An 18,077-nucleotide genomic window follows, 5' to 3' on the forward strand; every position below is an offset into this window, starting at 1 on the left:
GCATGAGATATTTTGCACTTAAACCAAACCTTGAGACTATCCCTGTCAATCTTCATTTTTAAAATAATGTATTGTTTGTTTGGATGGGTGGGGCTTGTGTATCATGGTGCACGTGCAGAAGTCATAGGATGACCTTGTGCCCTTATGGTGGTTCTGGGGATCGAACTTGGTTCCTTAGGCTTGTGTGGCAAGCACGTTTCCCCTCTGACCTATCTTACTGATTGACTCTGAAGCCACATTGCTTTAGCAGAGACAAAGGTGATAAAAAAAAAAATGTTTGCAGGCCCAGAAAGATATTTCAGAGGGTACCTATCCTTAAAGTAGCAGTAATACCTGTAATACCTGTTTTCATTTCTATCAGGACAAAAAAAAAAACTTTAGCAAATTGTTTATGTATGAACCATTTCTCTGATGAACGGTACAGGTTGAGAGCCTGCAGGTATGTACCAAGGGAGCCTGGCTGGAGATGCGTGGAGATGAGATGAAGTTGCTTGTGATTTGTAGCACAGTTGATAACACAGTTGAACGCTACAAAGCACATCCATCATCGCACAGTTTCAATTAGTTTTATTCTTACTCATGTGTTGTTTACACTTGTTCTCAATTCTGAATTAATGAGGAATTTAATGAGGAAGAAAAAACATAATTCTGCCAATTTTCTTCTGGATATTTTCTCAAGATCCATGAATTTCATCCCTTTGGGAAAAAAAATAGCAATACGAAACATTAAGATATCACTAATATTTCAAAAGAGAATGTAAGGAAGAAAAATAAATCATTGCTTCTTGTGAACCTAGTTCATAGCCAGCAGTCTGAAATGGAAATGTACCCTGTTGGTGATTTGAGGTCCACATAAGATAGGGGACAGAGTCCCATTGTGTGCCCATCATTTTTACACCTGGAGAGAGCCATACAAATCCCCGTTGTCCCGAAACATGTCCTCTTTCTCTCTGGTACTAACAGTTAAGTCTTAAATGGTAGCTCAGCTCTTCCTTCCCGATGGAGGAGAAATTGGCACCCCACTAGTGTTCCTTGCCTCTCGGCATCCCCGCAGCACCCACAGGGGATGTTCTCTTTGTTCTCACCTTGAAAGCGGTCCTCGTATCTGTCTCCCCGGGGTGAACCTGACGAGATCAGAGGAACTTGCTATTTCCGGAGACAATGCAGCATCCCCCATGTACCAGATATGTCATACAGTTTTCCTGAATGGATGAGAGAAGGCAGATTGGAAGTTAATGGATTAGAAATAGATGAGGTCATTCCGAGAGGGGACATGTGTACTATGCTACCATGCAGAGGTGTGTAAATACAGCAAAATGTGGATCCAAATGACTATAGTTCAGGGAAAGACAACATACTGGTGAGTTCCTTTTGTTTAGTTTGTTTGGTTTTGGTTTTTTTGAGCCCCAACACTCATCTTTTTCTACACGGTTTCTCTATAGCTTTGGAGCCTGTCCTGGAATTAGCTCTTGTAGACCAGGCTGACCTTGAATTTATAGAGATTCACCTGCCTCTGCCTCCCCAGTGCTGGGATTAAAGATGTGGACCACCACCAAGGGACACACCAATCATACATGGCTGCTCTCGCTCCCATGGGTCAAATGCCACAGACCTTCTGGCTAGGTGAATGCATTCATTTTCTCACCTTTTTGTTGGCTGGAAAGTCAGGGTCAGCACAGCAGTTCTGTCCTCTTCTGGCAATGGCTGCCTTCCTGACTTGTGCCCTCCTGCAGTAGAGGGAAAGAGAGGTCTGATGTCTCTTTATACAAGTCAAGTGTTTGACTTCTCTGCTCATAGGATATTGTTAGACCCTTACTGGGGTAGCAGGTATTTAGTAACCGATGACAACTGGTTCTCAACATAGCCATTCCTGGTGGGTTGTTCTCAGCTCAAACCCCAGAGTTCCACTGTGCCAAATCCTGCAATTATCCTTAACTTTGAGCATCAATTTCAAGTGCTAGACTTGGTGAGAGGAGTTGTTCCTCCAACAGGGGACAGGTCACAAGAATGTAGGTTGGAACCTCCGAAGGCTTCAAAGTGAGATCGGCAGTGGCCTCCCCAAAGTATGATTGCCCAAAGTGTTTTTTTTTAAGTAAGTCTCCTAATTAGGGGATGGGTCACTCTGACACAACTAAGAAAGGTGGGGTCCCCATACCTTGTCCTGAATTCACTGTACTGGAGGTCATCCAGGGAAAGAAAGCAGTCTGTCCAGTAGCCCCTTGGACATCCATCCATGGAGACATTAGTCCTCTAAGAATCACTGTTGGGACTGAATGGGATGCTCTTGTGTCTGCCAGGAGTTTAGCAGATTTGGACCCTTCACTCTGGGCACCTGGGGGCTCAGTGAAATGGAGCCCTGGCCTTGCCAGGTCATGCAAATGAAGAATGTGTCCTCCTCCTTCCCTCTTCTGAGCCTTCATTTTTCCAGTATCCTTTTCGCTTGTAAGTGTCTATCTCCAGTCTCTCCCCTTCCTGGTATTTCTGGCTTCTGCCTCTGGGATCTGGCTTACCGGCCTCTCTGAGTGCTGCTGCCTTTACCGCTCAGGTCTATTTTTTATTCTGCATTTTTCTACAGAGTCATGGTTATTATAAACCTGAGAAATCACCAATAATTGGAACCTATTCATAGGCTCAAACTCTAACTTCTAATATCTAACTTCCCTAATATCTGGGGCCAGCTACATAGCAAAGGCAATAGTGATTGCTTGCTGACTCTCCAGCATGTCTGGGTCGATGGGGTGAATACCCAGTAAGCCTTGCAGATGGGGCTCCAGGAACCCAGCAGGTGATTCTTGTGGCTCTTGTATTATCTCACTTCCCTTAAACAGACTGGCTTTCTGGCAGGTGCCTTCAGTGCTCCTAAAAGGGCCTGGTGAAAGCTCCAGAGTTTCCTTACCCCTTGGTCATTGTCAGGGTACCATTCAGGTTGGGCAGAGGGGAAAATCCACTGTACCTGGGATGTATATACAGGAGATCTCTTGCCCCAGTAGAGAGTGGGAAAGTTACTCTGAAGGCAGCTTGTGTTCCTCTGGTTACTTGGTCATGAAGAGAGTAGCTAGGAGCTGTTGGCAGTGATCCCAGGTTGGCTGGTGAGTGTTAAAGCCTAGAGAAGGCTAATGGCAGCCTGAGGGTTTCCAGGGCATGGTGGGTTCTGAGTTTTCCAATTATGCAGACCATTGGCTCAGAAGGAGATATAAACCATGAAAGGGCAAGGGTGAGGACCCCTGGGTTGTGGGCCCCACTTGAGGTACCTCCCTTCAGGGGAGAATGGGGGCTACATCTGCCCCCCCCCAGGGAAATTCCTTTCAGGGATTCAGTAGCCAGAGCTGTTCTTCCTGGTGAAGGGGAGAGGGAGGGAGGTATAAGAATTTCCTCTTCCCCTACCTTCCCAGCTCAGGGAACTGTTTCAGCCCCCCTGTGAGCTAAGGGACCTTCTGGTACATACACAAGGAAAGAGCCAGCTTCCTCCAGCAGTGCAAAGAGAACAGGCAGAAGTTTGGGTTTCTCTGGGCCACCTGGGAAGGCCAAGAGGACTCGGGTCCCCATAGAGAGGACACGAATCTTAAGCCAAGGTGGGGGTCTTGCCCCATGGTAGTCATTGGTCAATGTAGGGAAATCAGTCAGGGTGGCCCAAGTATCTTCTAGTCAGGGCATTTTAAAGAGCCTGAACTGCCTAGGGATTCAGACCCCTGTCACCAGGCCACTCGACTCTAATAGAGGGTCAGTCTACGCCACAGAAGGTCCAGTTTCCCAGACAAAAGTCAGAGACTATATATGTTCTTTTCCATAAAACTTGAAAGTGTTTTAACATACACTTCAATGGTGTATCGGGACTGCTCCCTTTCTTCCAGCCAACAGAATTATAAAAACACAGAGAGACACAAAGAATAGCAATAATAAAGAAACCACAGGTGGCCACCACACAGATCCCAGACAGTGGAATTGGGTCCACAGTCAGTTTTTCCTAAGTGTCCTATGCAGAAGACTCCATGAACAAGCTCACCTCCCAAGGGACATATCCAGGTGACTTTTAGGGTATGGGTGTTGGGAGTCACTGGATCAACGGGAGCAGAGCCATTAGAAGTCCCCAGGGCCCTGGGACATCTCAGGGTACACACCCCCTGGGAACTGTCTGTCCCCCCCCCCATATTATTGTCCTAGGTGATCTGAGGTTCCTGGTATTCCCACATCTCAGTCTCTGCGAATTCTGCTAGGGTCTCTAGAATGCTACAAGGTAATTCTACCAGAGAACACATGGACACTATTAAAACTTAATAGGAAAGTCGGCATTGCTGGCTGTCAGCCCCAAGGAGAACTCGCCCAATTCATGCAACTCCAAGCCTCACTGCTCTTTGTCTCTTATGTACAAAAACACAACCAGGTTGACACACTTTAGTTAGCAAGAAGAGTTATCAGGAATCAAAAAGTTTAATACATTTAAGGACTTTCCTTGATCCTGAAACTACAGAAAAGGTCTTTGATGGATTAGGTGTTTGTTCCCATTCTGGCAGGTGTTGCGGCCTACACGCTAGGCTTGAAGGCCAGAACCTTCTAACATGACATCAGCTGTGCTGAGGTCTTAGGATCCTAGCAATCAGCATTTCCAACTGAGACAACAGCAAAAAGAACAAAATAAACTTTGAATTTCTGAGACGAATGAACAGAGTAATTTTTATAAGTGGTATCTTCTGTTTTCCACTGCAGTCATAAATCATACTTGTGAGCTGCACCATTTTACTTTTAAATGTACGTTTAGAAGAGAACACAGCTTTCCCTATGCTTCATTTGTACAGAGTAACCGCCGTCGCTGCTACCCAGCAGGCCCCTGATTCTGTGGTGGGGACGCTCTGGGCTGCCTTTGCCTTCCACATGGACACTATGCGACATCAGATGGGTTGGGAGCTTAGTCCTCTTCTGAACCTACTACTGCTTTCTTCATATACTTACGCCCTGTCTTCCATCTTCTCTACCCTTGCATTCCCGTGACTTGGTGTCTTCACCAAGCCCTCGGGAAGCAGAGGCAGGTGCAGAGTTCAAGGCCAGCCTGGTCTACAGAGTGAGTTCCAGGACAGGCTCCAAAGCTACAAAGAAACCCTGTCTCTAAACCATGCCCCCACCAAAGTTACCATCTAGAAGATGTTTTTATCCAGTTGAATGTTTTACATCCATTTGCAGAAGGTTCAACTCCACTGCCTGATTTCTAGAGAAAACTCCCCACCCCGGGATGGAGGGCACAAACGTTGAGCGTTAACAGCAAATTCCTTGCCATTTTCATGGATCCTGTAGAACAAGGCACAATGTCTTACAAGTTGCAGATGGCGGGGGTCTGCTTGGAAAAGGATGGCTGCACGATAGTAGCTTGGGTCCCTCGCTGCCGCTGATGGGAATGCGCTGTTCGTCTTGCCAAGGTTCTCTCTCTGTGGATGATTTCATTCCCCCGTTCTTTTGAAAGGAATAGAAGAAATACTAATTTTAATTAAATAATCTGTATTCTGCCAGCTATCTTTCTTCCTAGGATATAGCAGATAGCCAATAGTATGTTCACCAATATACCTCCATTATAGGGAGAGCCTTGAGCTTTTTCAGGTTTGATTAATGTTTCTAATGCCTTTGAAATGTGAGCTCTGAGTGCCCCCAGCTTTCACTGGTTCATGGAAGAAACTGGAAGAAGTAGAATTGAGGCCACAAGGTTTGAGTCAAAGACCCCCGAGGAACCATCTCATTAGAAAGCAGGTCATTAGCAGTCTTCCGACCCCTCTTCTCTACCTGACTCCCTCCCTTTCCTCTGACACATTCCCATTGCAGACCAAGACGTTCTCTGTAGCTCTCTAGTCTAGCTGAATTCGATGATTGCTAGGGTTACGTTCAAAGCTCAAACTGAACGCCAATGGCTTCAGATAGCCTCGTGAAGAAAGGGGACAAAGTAGGATGCTTGACCGGGATCGAAAAGGTGGCAGAGGGACAGGAGTCAAGCAGATTGGAAATGCTTACTGAGGAGAACCTAGTGTTTTAGAGTTAGAGATTATCATCTGCTGTTTTCCTCAGGAAGCCTGTGTCAAAGGGGTGTGAAACAGCACAGAGCTGCTCAGCCCACTGCCACACCAAGAACTCTGGCATCCGCAATGCCGACAGCACCAAGGCTGGCCCAGAGAAAGTTATTTGGCCCACCAAAACATAAATGTCTCCGATCCAAACCCTAAGTCACTGAAGCAGTGGTGTTGGATGACCGGGAAGCCAGGTGTGAATAAATACATTCAACATTACTCAATTTTCTGTTGAAGAGTTGCCATGTTGGAGTTCTCAGTTCCTCCCCCTTGGTCATATCTAGAAGAAAAGAGTAGAGAAAAGAGCATCGCAGTGTGTTTCCAAAAGTGAAAAGAGAAACCAGAGCAGCAGACAAGGAAAGATGCTGTGGTCAAAAATATTGAAATTAGTGAAAATAAGTAAATAATAGCTTGACAGACAACAAGTTGGTGTCTTTATGCCGTGACCTCTAGACAACAAGTAACAGGGGAACATGGACGGGTAAAGAGGCTCATATATTCATCAGTGATAAACTCGAGGAGAGATACTTCAAGTGATATGCCTTCAAGCATGCGCTAGATCTGTGTGTTGACAGTATCATTTTTCTAAGTGATGAGCGAGTCCATTCAGTGGTTTCCAGGTTTAAGTATCTTGATTACTAAGGGGCAGAGGGATGCAGAATCTGGCCGGTGGAAACAAGTGATTGATAGCTTCCTGGGAAGAGCCCTGCCTTTCTTTCCTCCTGCATGGCTCATTATTCCACAGCATTAATTCCAGCTTTGCAATTGCACTGAACCAGGGACTCCAGTTCCCTTATCATCCCTGTGGGAAACATGATGGTTTATTTGTAGATGGTGATAATTGTTTTTATCGATCCCCAAATATGGGAGCTGCATCCACTGCTATGGCTGAAGGCCAGCTGGTCCATAGTGCTGTGTGCGTGAGTGACAGGTTACAACATCATATGTGTCCCAGAAGAGACTTAAGAATTTGTAAGGCAATTGATGCCTATCCCAGATGTCTGCGCACTGAGTCGTGTGAACAAGTCCTCATAGACCAGTACAGTCTTTCTTGTAGTTGTCATTATTGAACCTTAAAAGGTCTACACAGGTACAATTTACACTCATACAGCAAGCATCAGCACAGGGGCCTGGAAGCAGCACCCCTATGTGAATGACCAGAGCTAGCCCCCACAAAGACTAGTGAGTTCCTCCAAGGCAGTGATGCTCAACCTGTGGGTCGCAACCCCCATAGCAGATATTCTGCATATCAGATATTTACATTAATTATAAAGTAACAATGGAATAATTTGGGGGTTACGATATGAGGAGCTGTATTGAAGGTTGAGAGCCACTGTTCCAAGGCCTCAGATTCTTCCAGGCTCTTGTTTTCGAGGTGTCCCCGGGTTGATCATCCTAGAGGAACATTAACTCAGAGTATTTGAGAAGAAGGCCCCGTGAAAACCCTAGCATGTACTATAGGTAGGAAACGGCATGACATTTCAAGTCTCAAACTACCAGAGATGTTAAGGGAAAATAATGTAACTGTCTAATTAAGCCCAGTTTTTAGGACAGGGCACAGGGGCGGTGGGACTCTCTCCCATGTAAATCAAACACAACACATAATGTTGGGAAAAGCTTCGGGGCTAATTAGTGTGGGTTGTCTATCTGGAAACAAATCAGGCCAGGCCTAGAAGGAACGGAATGTCATAAATGTGGGTTTTTCTAAGTCTTTATTATTTGGTAAAGTGGAAAGATCTTTGGCTAATTGCCAAAGTTTAAAACTCCTGACCCCCGTTCCATGGAGTACAGATAATAGCCATACCAGGAGGCCTGTGTCCTGCATCTCCTCCAGGGCTCACATTTGAATGCTTATTATCAAGATTTCAGAAATTACTGGGTTGGGCCAGAAGAGGGCAGGACAGCTTCCATGCATTGCCAAGTTTCAGATACTGCACAGAGGACCTCCATTTATCCTGAGCTAGGCTGGCATCTGGGTTCCCCATTTATCCTGAGATACAGTGGAAGGTTCTCATATAAAGAATGACAGACTGCTTCAATTAATATTTATTCTCATAGAAATTAATGCTTTCTCACACTGGTTCCACGAAAGTCTTTCTTGCATCTTCTATGAGCAGGTTTTGTGAAGACAGAGACAAAGAGCACCTCTTCTAAAACAGCCTTGGTCATGGTCTCCAGTCTCACCATGAAGTAAAACGTTTTTGTTTTCTTCCCTCTGTCCACGTACACCACAGACATTGCTCTCGTGTCCATGGTGCCAGTGAGCCCAGCTGGTCATGTGATTCACGTGCTCGCTGACTGCGCCGTCAACACACTTGCAACATGGTGCAGAGCTCACTGGTTGGGGCTGGAAGATAACATACTCTCTGGCAACCCAGAATCACTGGATTTTAAGATTGGCGATATGAGATATGAGCGAGTTCAGTCCCCTCACTTAGAAACAAGAACCCTGACTCAAAGAGACTGTGCGAACTGTCTCTAGCGCCCTGTTTCAGTCAGAAGTCACGGTGCATTGTGGGACCAGGTATGTTTTTATGTCAGCCTACACCCCACTGTGTTCTGACTTTAACACTCAGGCTTTGGGTGTGTTGTATTGGATGGTGACCAATTGTGTTAATGTGAGTCCCTCCACTTATCAGATCATAACCGATCAACACCGACAGTAAGATCTTTCCCCTCCACAAAATGAAAACAAATGCAGCCCATTGTAACAAGTGCTGTGATTTTAGTAATCTCTGTGTCTGCTTGAGCGTCTTCTGAAGAAGTATAGAAAGGATATAAAATAGGCTTAAAAAATTTAAAGAATCAAGATAAAAAGCAAGAATATAATCCAGTAAGAACAATAGTCATGCAAATTCAATACACCTCCAGAATGTCCAAATAAAATATTTTGGAAACATTTAGGTTATAACACTCACATCTTCTGATCCTGATTTCAAATAAACAAAATGCTTCCTTGATGCTCCTGAGACCGTAGAATAAATACTCTCTGGCTAAACCATATATTAAGAATGTTGTTCTGTAATTTGTCTTCCGTGCTACCCCTTCCCACTCATGGAGCACACAGCCCATACTTCTATATCACTGCTAATTTATCCCACAGAAAAGTAGACAACTCAGTATGGTTTAGTTTCTGGAACACATGACCCTCAGTGTCCACAGGTTCTGGATTTCTGGGTTTTATCAACTGTAGATCCTAATACTCTTTCCACTATGTGTGTGGAATTATATCGGTACAAGCCATTAGCGGACTGATTCCTTTTCATTTTTCCTAAATAATACAGTATTCCAACGACATAGTGACTATATTAGTTATAATTAACCTAGAGGAGACCAGAGTCTGAGCACCAGAGCATTTGGATAGGTAGGGGGATCCAGGTTCCAATCTCCCACAGACACAGAGGACCAACTCTAGTCTCCACGTGGAAAATGTGCACCAGGAATAGCAGACACTGTGAGTTCATGTAATTCCTGAAATGTTGGATAGTTCTGGATTGGCAGGAGTCTGGAAGGAGGAGGGGTTCTAATTCAGACCCATGAGTGGCATCGTGCTAAGGACTTAGATCCACAGTCCTGGGTTCTGGGCATCGACAGACACTGGCCTCTGGCTGGAGGCTGCACCTAGAGTGTGGATGGGTGTGTGTTCCCGCCAGTCCTGCGTCCAGAGGAAAGTGCTGCCGCACAGCCGCCAGATAACTTGGGGCAATCCACTTGCCTCTGCAGGAAGAGATGTCAGGAGGGAGACAATGGAGCCTTTGGAATGAGAATTAGCTGAGCTTGGCTGAGGACAGGAACAGAGATCCATCCTGAACCATTTGCCTTTGGCAGACCCCTGCAGTGAGCGCTGTCTCTGATTAAATCATCCACAGCCCTCCCAGAACAAACCAGGCTTGGCTCACTTCCATGTTTGGGGTATACCTGTGCTGTTTGGTCTTCCTAAAGTATTTTCCCTTCTATAGTTCGCACAGCCTCGTCCTTTCTCACCACCCTCAAACTTCTTTTCCCAGCCCCGAGTCACGTTACCCTTATCACAGAAGCAATCCCCGAGAAACTTTATAGAGTAACTGGGATGTAAATCTAATCTTCCAGTCAGTGTTAAGATGGAAACACTGGGCATGACTTCTGTATTTATAGCATGTATAAGAGTAATTGGTGCATTAAAGGTGTCCCGTAAACTGGGTCCAAGAGGCCAGAGCCAGGTCTTAGGAAGAAGCTTGGCTCCTGATGCCTGCGAGTCTGCTTAGGAAAGAAAACATTTGGCTGCTTTCATAGTCCAGGTTGACCTACACTGTGTCTACATGTAGAAGCCGAGGTTGGAGATCAGCACACATTCACATGCTCATACACCCACATCCCCATCTGTACTCACACCCACACAAACACAACCTTAAAATAAGTAATAGGAGCTAAGGAGATGAGAAAGTGCTGCGCCCAGGTAAACAAGACACCATTGTCATTCAGTGCTCATCAGCGCTTCAAGCAACCTACAGCAAACCCATCCTCTGATATACACCCCTAATTTGTGTCTTACGGAAAGACAAATTATTTTTTACCTGAAGGCAACAGCATTATTCGACTTGGATATTTGCCATATGGCTTCTCTTCCACCCAGCGCAGCTTTGAGGCTTAAGGTAGAAAGAGTTAAGGGTGCCCATAAATTACTCAGAGATAACTCAAAATAAGTGTGTATCCTTGACAGATTGTCAGGTTTCTCAGTGCTCCCCCGATACCGGCTGCTGCCTTTTTGACAAGGTGTGGCTTGTTTCTTACTGCACTTCCTCGTTGCCCTGCATTTCACGTCTGCTGTTTCTGCTCCTCCAGGGTCCAGTCCGGCTCCTATCTCAGCACGGGCTGGTTTACCTTTATCCTGGCCATGGACGCCTGTTACAGTATCCACGTCTACGGGATGATAAATGACACCTATTGCAAGTAAGACCATGGGAAATTATTTCCGTGCAACTCCAATTCTGATACCTTGTCAAAATATCACAATTCATTCTAATGCCATAAATCTGAGAAACAGATCAGATGACGATTACTTCCGGGCGCTCTTTGCCAACATGCCATGTTCTTGTCAGCGCGTCATGTTCTGACTTTCAAGAGTGATAGAAAGAAAACAATACCTACGGCAGTCTAATGTCGCACGTCAGAAGGGACACTTTCCCTTAATCAGTCGCATTTCTGGGACTCAGGGCTTGAAAATCTACAACGAGTTCAGTGGTAATTTGTGAGATCAAGGTTTCCACGGCTCGTCCCTCTGAAGGCTTGACGGACAGCTGTCAGCCAACGGCTCTGTTTGCTCAGAGGAGAAAATGCCCTGATGCCTCAGAGGAACGTTCAGCTCGACAAGAGTTCCTGAGGATTTCATTTCACTAATGTGTGACTAATCTGCCAGACTCTTAGTTTAAGTGAGTGTGCGGGTGCTGGCAGGATCGCGTCTAAATGAGATTGCCAAACATGTGCTTCCTCATGGTGGTGGAATATGGTTCCTCTATCGACCATTCGCATGATAAGAGGCAGAGCGCATTTAATCATACTGTTAACATGTAACCCTGGGTCAGTCTTCATGATTAGACATCTGCACTCTAACAGCTATGTCTAAAAAACACAGAGGAACCCCAAACTTCACTGGGAGGTTCAGAGCATTGGGCTGTGTAAGGTTTGTTTCATCTCATCCCTTCCCCTCCTCGGAGTGCAGGCCGTGTGTCTGAATGCAATTAGTGTGATGTGTAGATTGTATTTGATCTATTAGGGCACTAAGAACTGGTCCTTCTTCCTAAAAGCTTTCGTCTGCAATAGCTTTTAACTGGGTCCGTGGAGGAGGGCTTATAAGTAGATGCATTTACTGAGCACGCCATGGATTCTTGTAAATGCCTGCCTCACCCTTGGCGCCCTTCCCTCTCCTGTCTTGTTTCTTTTCCAGGACAGAAGGGTATAGGAAAGTCCCCTACCATTACTACGAGCAAGGGAAAGACGAGTGTAACGAGTATCTTCTCCACGAACACGCCCCCCACGGGGGACACCGCTTCATCACCGAGAAGAGAGTGTTTGCCAAGTGGGCCGAGAAGCACAGAATAATCTTCACACACCCAAACTGGACCATGTCCTGATGTTGTCTCCCCTGATCGCGGCACTGCAGCTCTGAAGATGACAGCGCGGGCAAGGTTGGTCCTGACCACTCTCTGCTAGCAATCTGGACTCGGCGTTCTGTGGGAGGGGCTCCCGTTCATTCTCTTCTCTCTGGTGGTTCAGCCCTACGTACTGCACTTTATGACTTACCTATCGAAGGCCAATGACATGGCAGCTGTGACTACAGAAAAACAGGAAGATCGTCTTTCAAGCTAGCCGCTCAGAATTCCTGACAGAGGCGTCTGGAAGGAGACGGATGTGGCCTTCTCAAGCAAGGTCACTCAGTGTGTGGGCAGCTCCACCATCTTGGAAAAATGGCTGACTACCAAACACTGTCCCAAGTAATTCCATCAGGGTATAGATATCTTGCCACAGTTAGCCTGAGAGAGGGCAGGCATCTCTCTTTGCTGCCGTCTTCCTTCCATACGTCTCACAGCTAAAGCCTCAGGCCACCTACCTGATTAAATGTAGTAATGAAGGTGTTGCGTAATTCCTGCCCCTCGGGATTACCAGACTATCTCAGACACTTGACTCAGAAGGTATCAAGTAGCAGGCATTGACAAACTTTCACTCCGTCGGCTATGCTCTTCCTACTCAGAACAGCGTGACTAAACATATTAGACCGATTACCTACATTAATGTTTATTTTTTGCTCGAGTACTAAATATTAACGTGCTAGCTGTCCAGCGGCAGCACTGTAGAAACACATACTGTGAAAACATCTCTGAAACGTAACCAAAGGGTTTCCTCGCTCTGCTTCCACACCCAATTCTGCAAAAAACGATGCGCTTCGTGACATCGTGAGACAGGGAGAGCAGACCATATTTTTGCATTAATTTGTATCCTACCATATTCATAATATATATTTTTAAATTCAAATTTCTATTTTATAATCCCAAGGCGTGTCTCTTCATATACATTATCAATGCCAAGTGCCAAATGTTAGACATGAAAGGTTCTTTCATATCATTAAATCCAACCGGAGCTCTTGCCTTTATGAGGCTGATCGTACCCCCCCACCCGTGTATCAGGTGTTCTGCTATGACAGTAAAATGGTGATGAACCTAATTCCCAGAGTGCTTTGTCAATTGCAGTCCCGTCACATATGTTCTGACATGTGACACCCGTGACCACCTCGCCGGGCTGAGGCCTGCACATTCTGCCATCTCCAGCAGCTGATCCACACTGTGTCAGCTGGGTCCGTGCGTCCCAGGTTGCTCTACTGTAGAATATCTATATAGAATAGTATTTCTGTAAATGATTGAGTTCTCTACCAAATATAGCATAGCGTACCAAGGTTAAGAGAAAGGACCACAAGGATGGTTGTGTCCTAGATCAGTAGCCCTATAAGCTTAGATAGTTTTGATTTCTTTTTGTCAGTGGCTTTGTTCAGGTGGTGAGTAAAAATGGGGGCTCAGGAACAGCAGAAGCAGAAAAGCGGTTTCCCATCCCAGGCCTGACACAACTTCACTCTCTGTACACTCGGTGCTCCTTAAGTATCAGAGGTTGACTTTCTCAGACTCTACTAAGCATCCATGAATATCTTGGCGCAATGATTCACAAGCCAAAAGCCTGGCTGAACTTGATGTATTTGAAGCTGGAAATCCGAATCCACCTCATCTGCTGAATTGTGGCAGATCTTTCCTAGGAATAAGGGTCGTACTCAGTCACTAAGCTCCTGTCCTCCTCTGCCCGTTTGATACTCCACACCCACACCTGTAAGTGTTCCCCGGCCCCACCTTCACTGCTGGAGAGAGACTGGTTCTTCTTTTGTTGTTTGTTTATGTGAGTTTTTGCAGTTCTGTGAATGTTAGTTTTTTAGAGTGGATTGAAATGCCCACTTACAGGAAAATAAATAATGCCCTGGTAAAATTCTAATGGAAGCTGTTGATTTTCTCTCTGTCACGATACAAAAGTTCTACCTTCACGTAAAACAAACCCTCGGTTAATCAGAATGCTTCCAGGAGTGGCGTAGCTGATCCATGTCGCCGTCTACTAGTGGAGGCCAACTCTGTTTTGGGTGCTCACTGATGAGAAACTCAAGAACTCGCACTCCTCCTTCCTATAGCTTTTTCTCAAGTGGACTTTGGCCACATCCTCCCTCACATTGTGTGTGGAAAAGGCAGGCTCTATCTAATGACAGCCAGCTATGGGATGGTAAAGTGGGACATGATCCCCTCTCCCCTTCTATCCTCATTCTCTCTTCTCCTCCCCCACTTCTCCTCCTCCCTCTTTCTCTCTTCTTGTTTTGTCTCTTGAGGAAACAAAAAGCATTTTATGGTGACCCAGTTGAGTTCCTTTGCGATCAGTCAGGGCTTTGACTGACTCAGGATCTGTTTTTCTCTGTAATAATAATTTTCTCTGCTTCCATTTCCTGTTCCTTTCTTCCAGCCTTCGTTCTGGTAGAAATGCAAACTCTCATTTCTCCCGTGTGAAGAAGTTTTGCTTCTTGGACTTGCTAAGAGAGGCAAAGGGTCATTCAGGGAGACTCTGTCACACACAGTTCCAGTCATCCCCACAGGTTCCTGTCCACTGAGAGACTATCCCCATCCACGCAAGGGGAAGCTAAATGAGCTCACTCAGCACTGGTGCACAGCTATCCTATGTATCAGTTGATAATTGTGAAAAGAAAGATGTTTTGGCATCATCTAATGTGCTAGGCAAATGGACGACAGAAAATGACCGTAGACTTCTGCAATCAGCATACATGTCTGCCATTCAAAACCACAGGCCAGGCCTGGAGAGCTGAGCTGACACATCGAAGCACTGGCTGCTCTTCCAGAAGAGCCAGTTTGGTTCCCAGCAGTTCCCTGCATGCACTCAGGCAGTCACAACTACCTCCAACTCCAGTTTCAGGTGATGCAGTGACCTCTTCCGGCCTCTGTGGGTACCCACATACATGAGATACATGCACACATACATGCATATGCATAAACAAACAAGCCTATCAGTAGCATGAGTTCTAGTGACATATTACTGTATCTGTAGATCATTACCTCATTCAGCCGTCACAAGGTAAGCTTCTTCCTGCAGTGGATGGGAATTAACAGAGTCCTACAAGTGGACAGTGCAGAGAGCGAGACTTTGGAACATTCAGTCATAAGACATATTATCTCTAATCCTTTGGATATCTTGAAGAACCAAGGGGAAAGTTAAAGGGTTTTAACATCCCCTTGAAGTTAGCCTATCTATAAGTCATATTGATGTACATTTTTATGATAAAAAATGATTTTGTATTCGTGACAAAACTATCCAAGAGAAAGCAATGGGGAATTTGAGGGTATGTTTGTATATATGATCATGGAGTCCATCTGTGCATGTAATATGTGAACATGTATATGCATACATAAATACTTAAAATTATATGTGAAAGCATACATGAGATTCTATATTCTTTGCCTATGTGTGACTCACAGAAGATCCTATTTCTGACTTGAGTTGAAATTCTTTGGGTTACATTTTGAATCCTGATAAGATTTAAAAAAAAAAACCCTCACATCCAAAGTAAATGTACTGATTGCTAGGAATATATAATGCCATTCCCGATGGCTGGCCAGAGGAACAACCCATCTAGAACAAACACAATCAGGTGTACAGCTGTCACCAAGTAAACCCATAAGTACAGCAATTTGTATCAGCAGACTCTCCCATCCAAAGCTCGCCAAGTCACACGGAAGAACCCTGCAGTAGACTCCATTCAGGCTAACATGAACCGTGGTTCTCCTGTTCACACAGGCAGGAGGCAGTGCTGGGTTTGCATGATTTCTAGATGAAAGGAAGTGCCTGAAAAAGCTGCCAGTCCTGCCCTGTTAGCCTGCAGTCAAGGAACCAGATTTACGGAAGTAAAGGCAGCTCAACCTTGACTGTAAAGCAGTCTGCTGACAGTCCTGACACCCCGAATCTCATCACCTGTCTCTTTCCCCAAAACGCTTTCCACTGGGCTCTTTAAAACACAGAATCATTACTGGCAGAAATGCATATGTGTTTTAGCAAAAGAATCTACCCAAGGAAACAAAGGCTCCACTCGAAAGGATTCTACCAGGGAACAGGGGTATCCCCACCCTGAGCTGCACAGTTGTTTTGAACAACTGAGGGCAGACCCTCAGTGCTGGCCCATGTGCTGTCCCATACACCCGTGTTGCTAAGACCAAAGCATTCTATTGTCATGAGATGCCAAGACTCATATAGAGAACACAGAAGTGCGTTTCTTCCTGTTTTGTCACTGAGGAGGACCAAGCCTTCGTATCAGAGGAGCTGCCCGGTGATGGAGACTGCTTGCTAACCTGGAGCATTGCTCATAGCTTAGACTCAGGGTGGAATTGTCCTCATCCTCACACCAGTTCAACTGTGTGGGTTGGTATGTGATTGAGGCCACGTATCCCTCTGCAATGTATATAAACGCCCAATGTGCCACAGGATCCAATCAATATGCACAATTTAAGAGTCCACTTATATGGTACTGTTACACGGGGAGAATTTTGAAATTATGCATCAGACTCTATTTAAATGGTTCCCGTGGCTTGGAAGTAGTGTTCTGTTTTGTTGTTGCTTTTGCTGACCATAGAGACACTACCAGAATAAAATTGCATGTAAATTGCAAAGGCATTGAGACAGAGCTGTCCTTGGGCATTGTAACAGCACAGAAAACCTCATTCTGTTGTTTTTAAAACCTTTACTTTTTTTCTTTGCTTTTCAGAATAGGCACAAAATTGTTTTTGAGGTGGGAAAGTGCCTCTTTCTCTACAAAGAGGCCTCTTCGTGCTTTAGAGACGGCGGAAAAGCAGAAGCCTGTCTCTGTGAAGGTGAAGACCGTTCCATGAATAAATAGCCAAATGCCACATCCTTGTATTTGCTGACATATTGAGCAGTTTCTTCTAAGGAACTTGAAAGGGATCGAAACCAGAGCATTGATAGACCCTTGCTACCCGGCCTGCTGCAGAGTGCTCATTCCTTGTGTTGAGCATCACCGTCCCTGGTGCTGAATACATAGCAGTTCTATTACACGGGGTACACTGATGCTTCACTCATGTGTCCACGAGGGTCACACGGTCTTTGCTGCAGACGCTCATGCCCCTTTGAGACCTGTAATCACTTATCAACAGAGGGGACCAGATGCGCAGAGGTGTGCTGGTAAGGGACTTTGTTTCCTGGAGTTATAATGCTTTTTCATAGACATCTTAGGATGAAGTTTACAGTTTGGCAAAGAACAATTACCAGGTTTTAGTTTTTTTTTTTTTTTTTATGACAGGAGAAATGGGTATAGGTTAACAAAGCTAACAGAAACAGTGGCTGAGGTTTTCAATATGCTCTATGTCTAACGCAGAAGGACATCCAGGGTGCAGTAGCACACATCACAAGAGAAGGCTTTGCCAGGCTGTGGAATTTCTGGGGCTTGGGGGCTCACAGAGGAGTACAGTCTATCCTGGCAGCAAGAGTGACTTGGTCCATGATGCTGACGGGAAATAGAGAAGAGGCACTCAGGCACAGCTGGCTTTCTTCTCCTCAGCCCGTGGAATGATGCTACCACGTTCAGGGTGGATCTTCCTCCTAAGGACAGCTCTCTGGAAACACTTGCCATCATGCAGAGGTATGACTCTTAATACCTTTTGTGTTCCTTCAGCCAGTGCACAACTGGCAGTCGGAATGTGTGACCACGCCACGGGATGCGTGACCACACCACGGAATGTGTGACCACGCCACGGAATGCGTGACTACGCCACGGAATGTGTGACCACGCCACGGAATGCGTGACCACGCCACGGAATGTGTGACCACGCCACGGGATGCGTGACCACACCACGGAATGCTAAGCTACAGCTTCTTTCTTGCTCTGCCAGGTGTATTAACAGTCAATCCAGTGCACTAACTGCTTACACTGGAGAGTGCCTTCTGCCCTCTGCACCC

The 18,077-nt window shown here is 45.6% G+C and overlaps 1 protein-coding gene across 7 annotated transcripts in view; it reads left to right on the plus strand.

Moving 5' to 3' along the window:
* St6galnac3 (ST6 N-acetylgalactosaminide alpha-2,6-sialyltransferase 3) overlaps window positions 1-18,077 on the plus strand; it is a 463,655-nt gene that overhangs the window by 407,693 nt on the left and 37,885 nt on the right. For 2 of the 7 annotated variants that reach the window (XM_050149446.1, XM_050149445.1), the window contains exons 6-7: window positions 10,866-10,973; window positions 11,968-15,544. The exons of 1 other annotated variant lie outside the window; for it this stretch is intronic. In XM_050149446.1, coding sequence (XP_050005403.1) covers window positions 10,866-10,973; window positions 11,968-12,154 — 295 coding nt within the window. In that variant the 3' untranslated portion in view covers window positions 12,155-15,544. Of the gene's footprint in view, window positions 1-10,865; window positions 10,974-11,967; window positions 15,546-18,077 lie in introns of those variants that run through there. 4 more of the 7 variants (XM_050149450.1, XM_050149448.1, XM_050149444.1 and 1 more) reach the window with 3 other exon arrangements.

This window comes from Alexandromys fortis, unplaced genomic scaffold (genome assembly GCF_014885135.2).
Source record: "Alexandromys fortis isolate MF-2015 unplaced genomic scaffold, M_Fortis_MF-2015_v1.1 scaffold_68, whole genome shotgun sequence".
In the NCBI taxonomy this organism is placed as follows: Eukaryota; Metazoa; Chordata; class Mammalia; order Rodentia; family Cricetidae; genus Alexandromys; species Alexandromys fortis.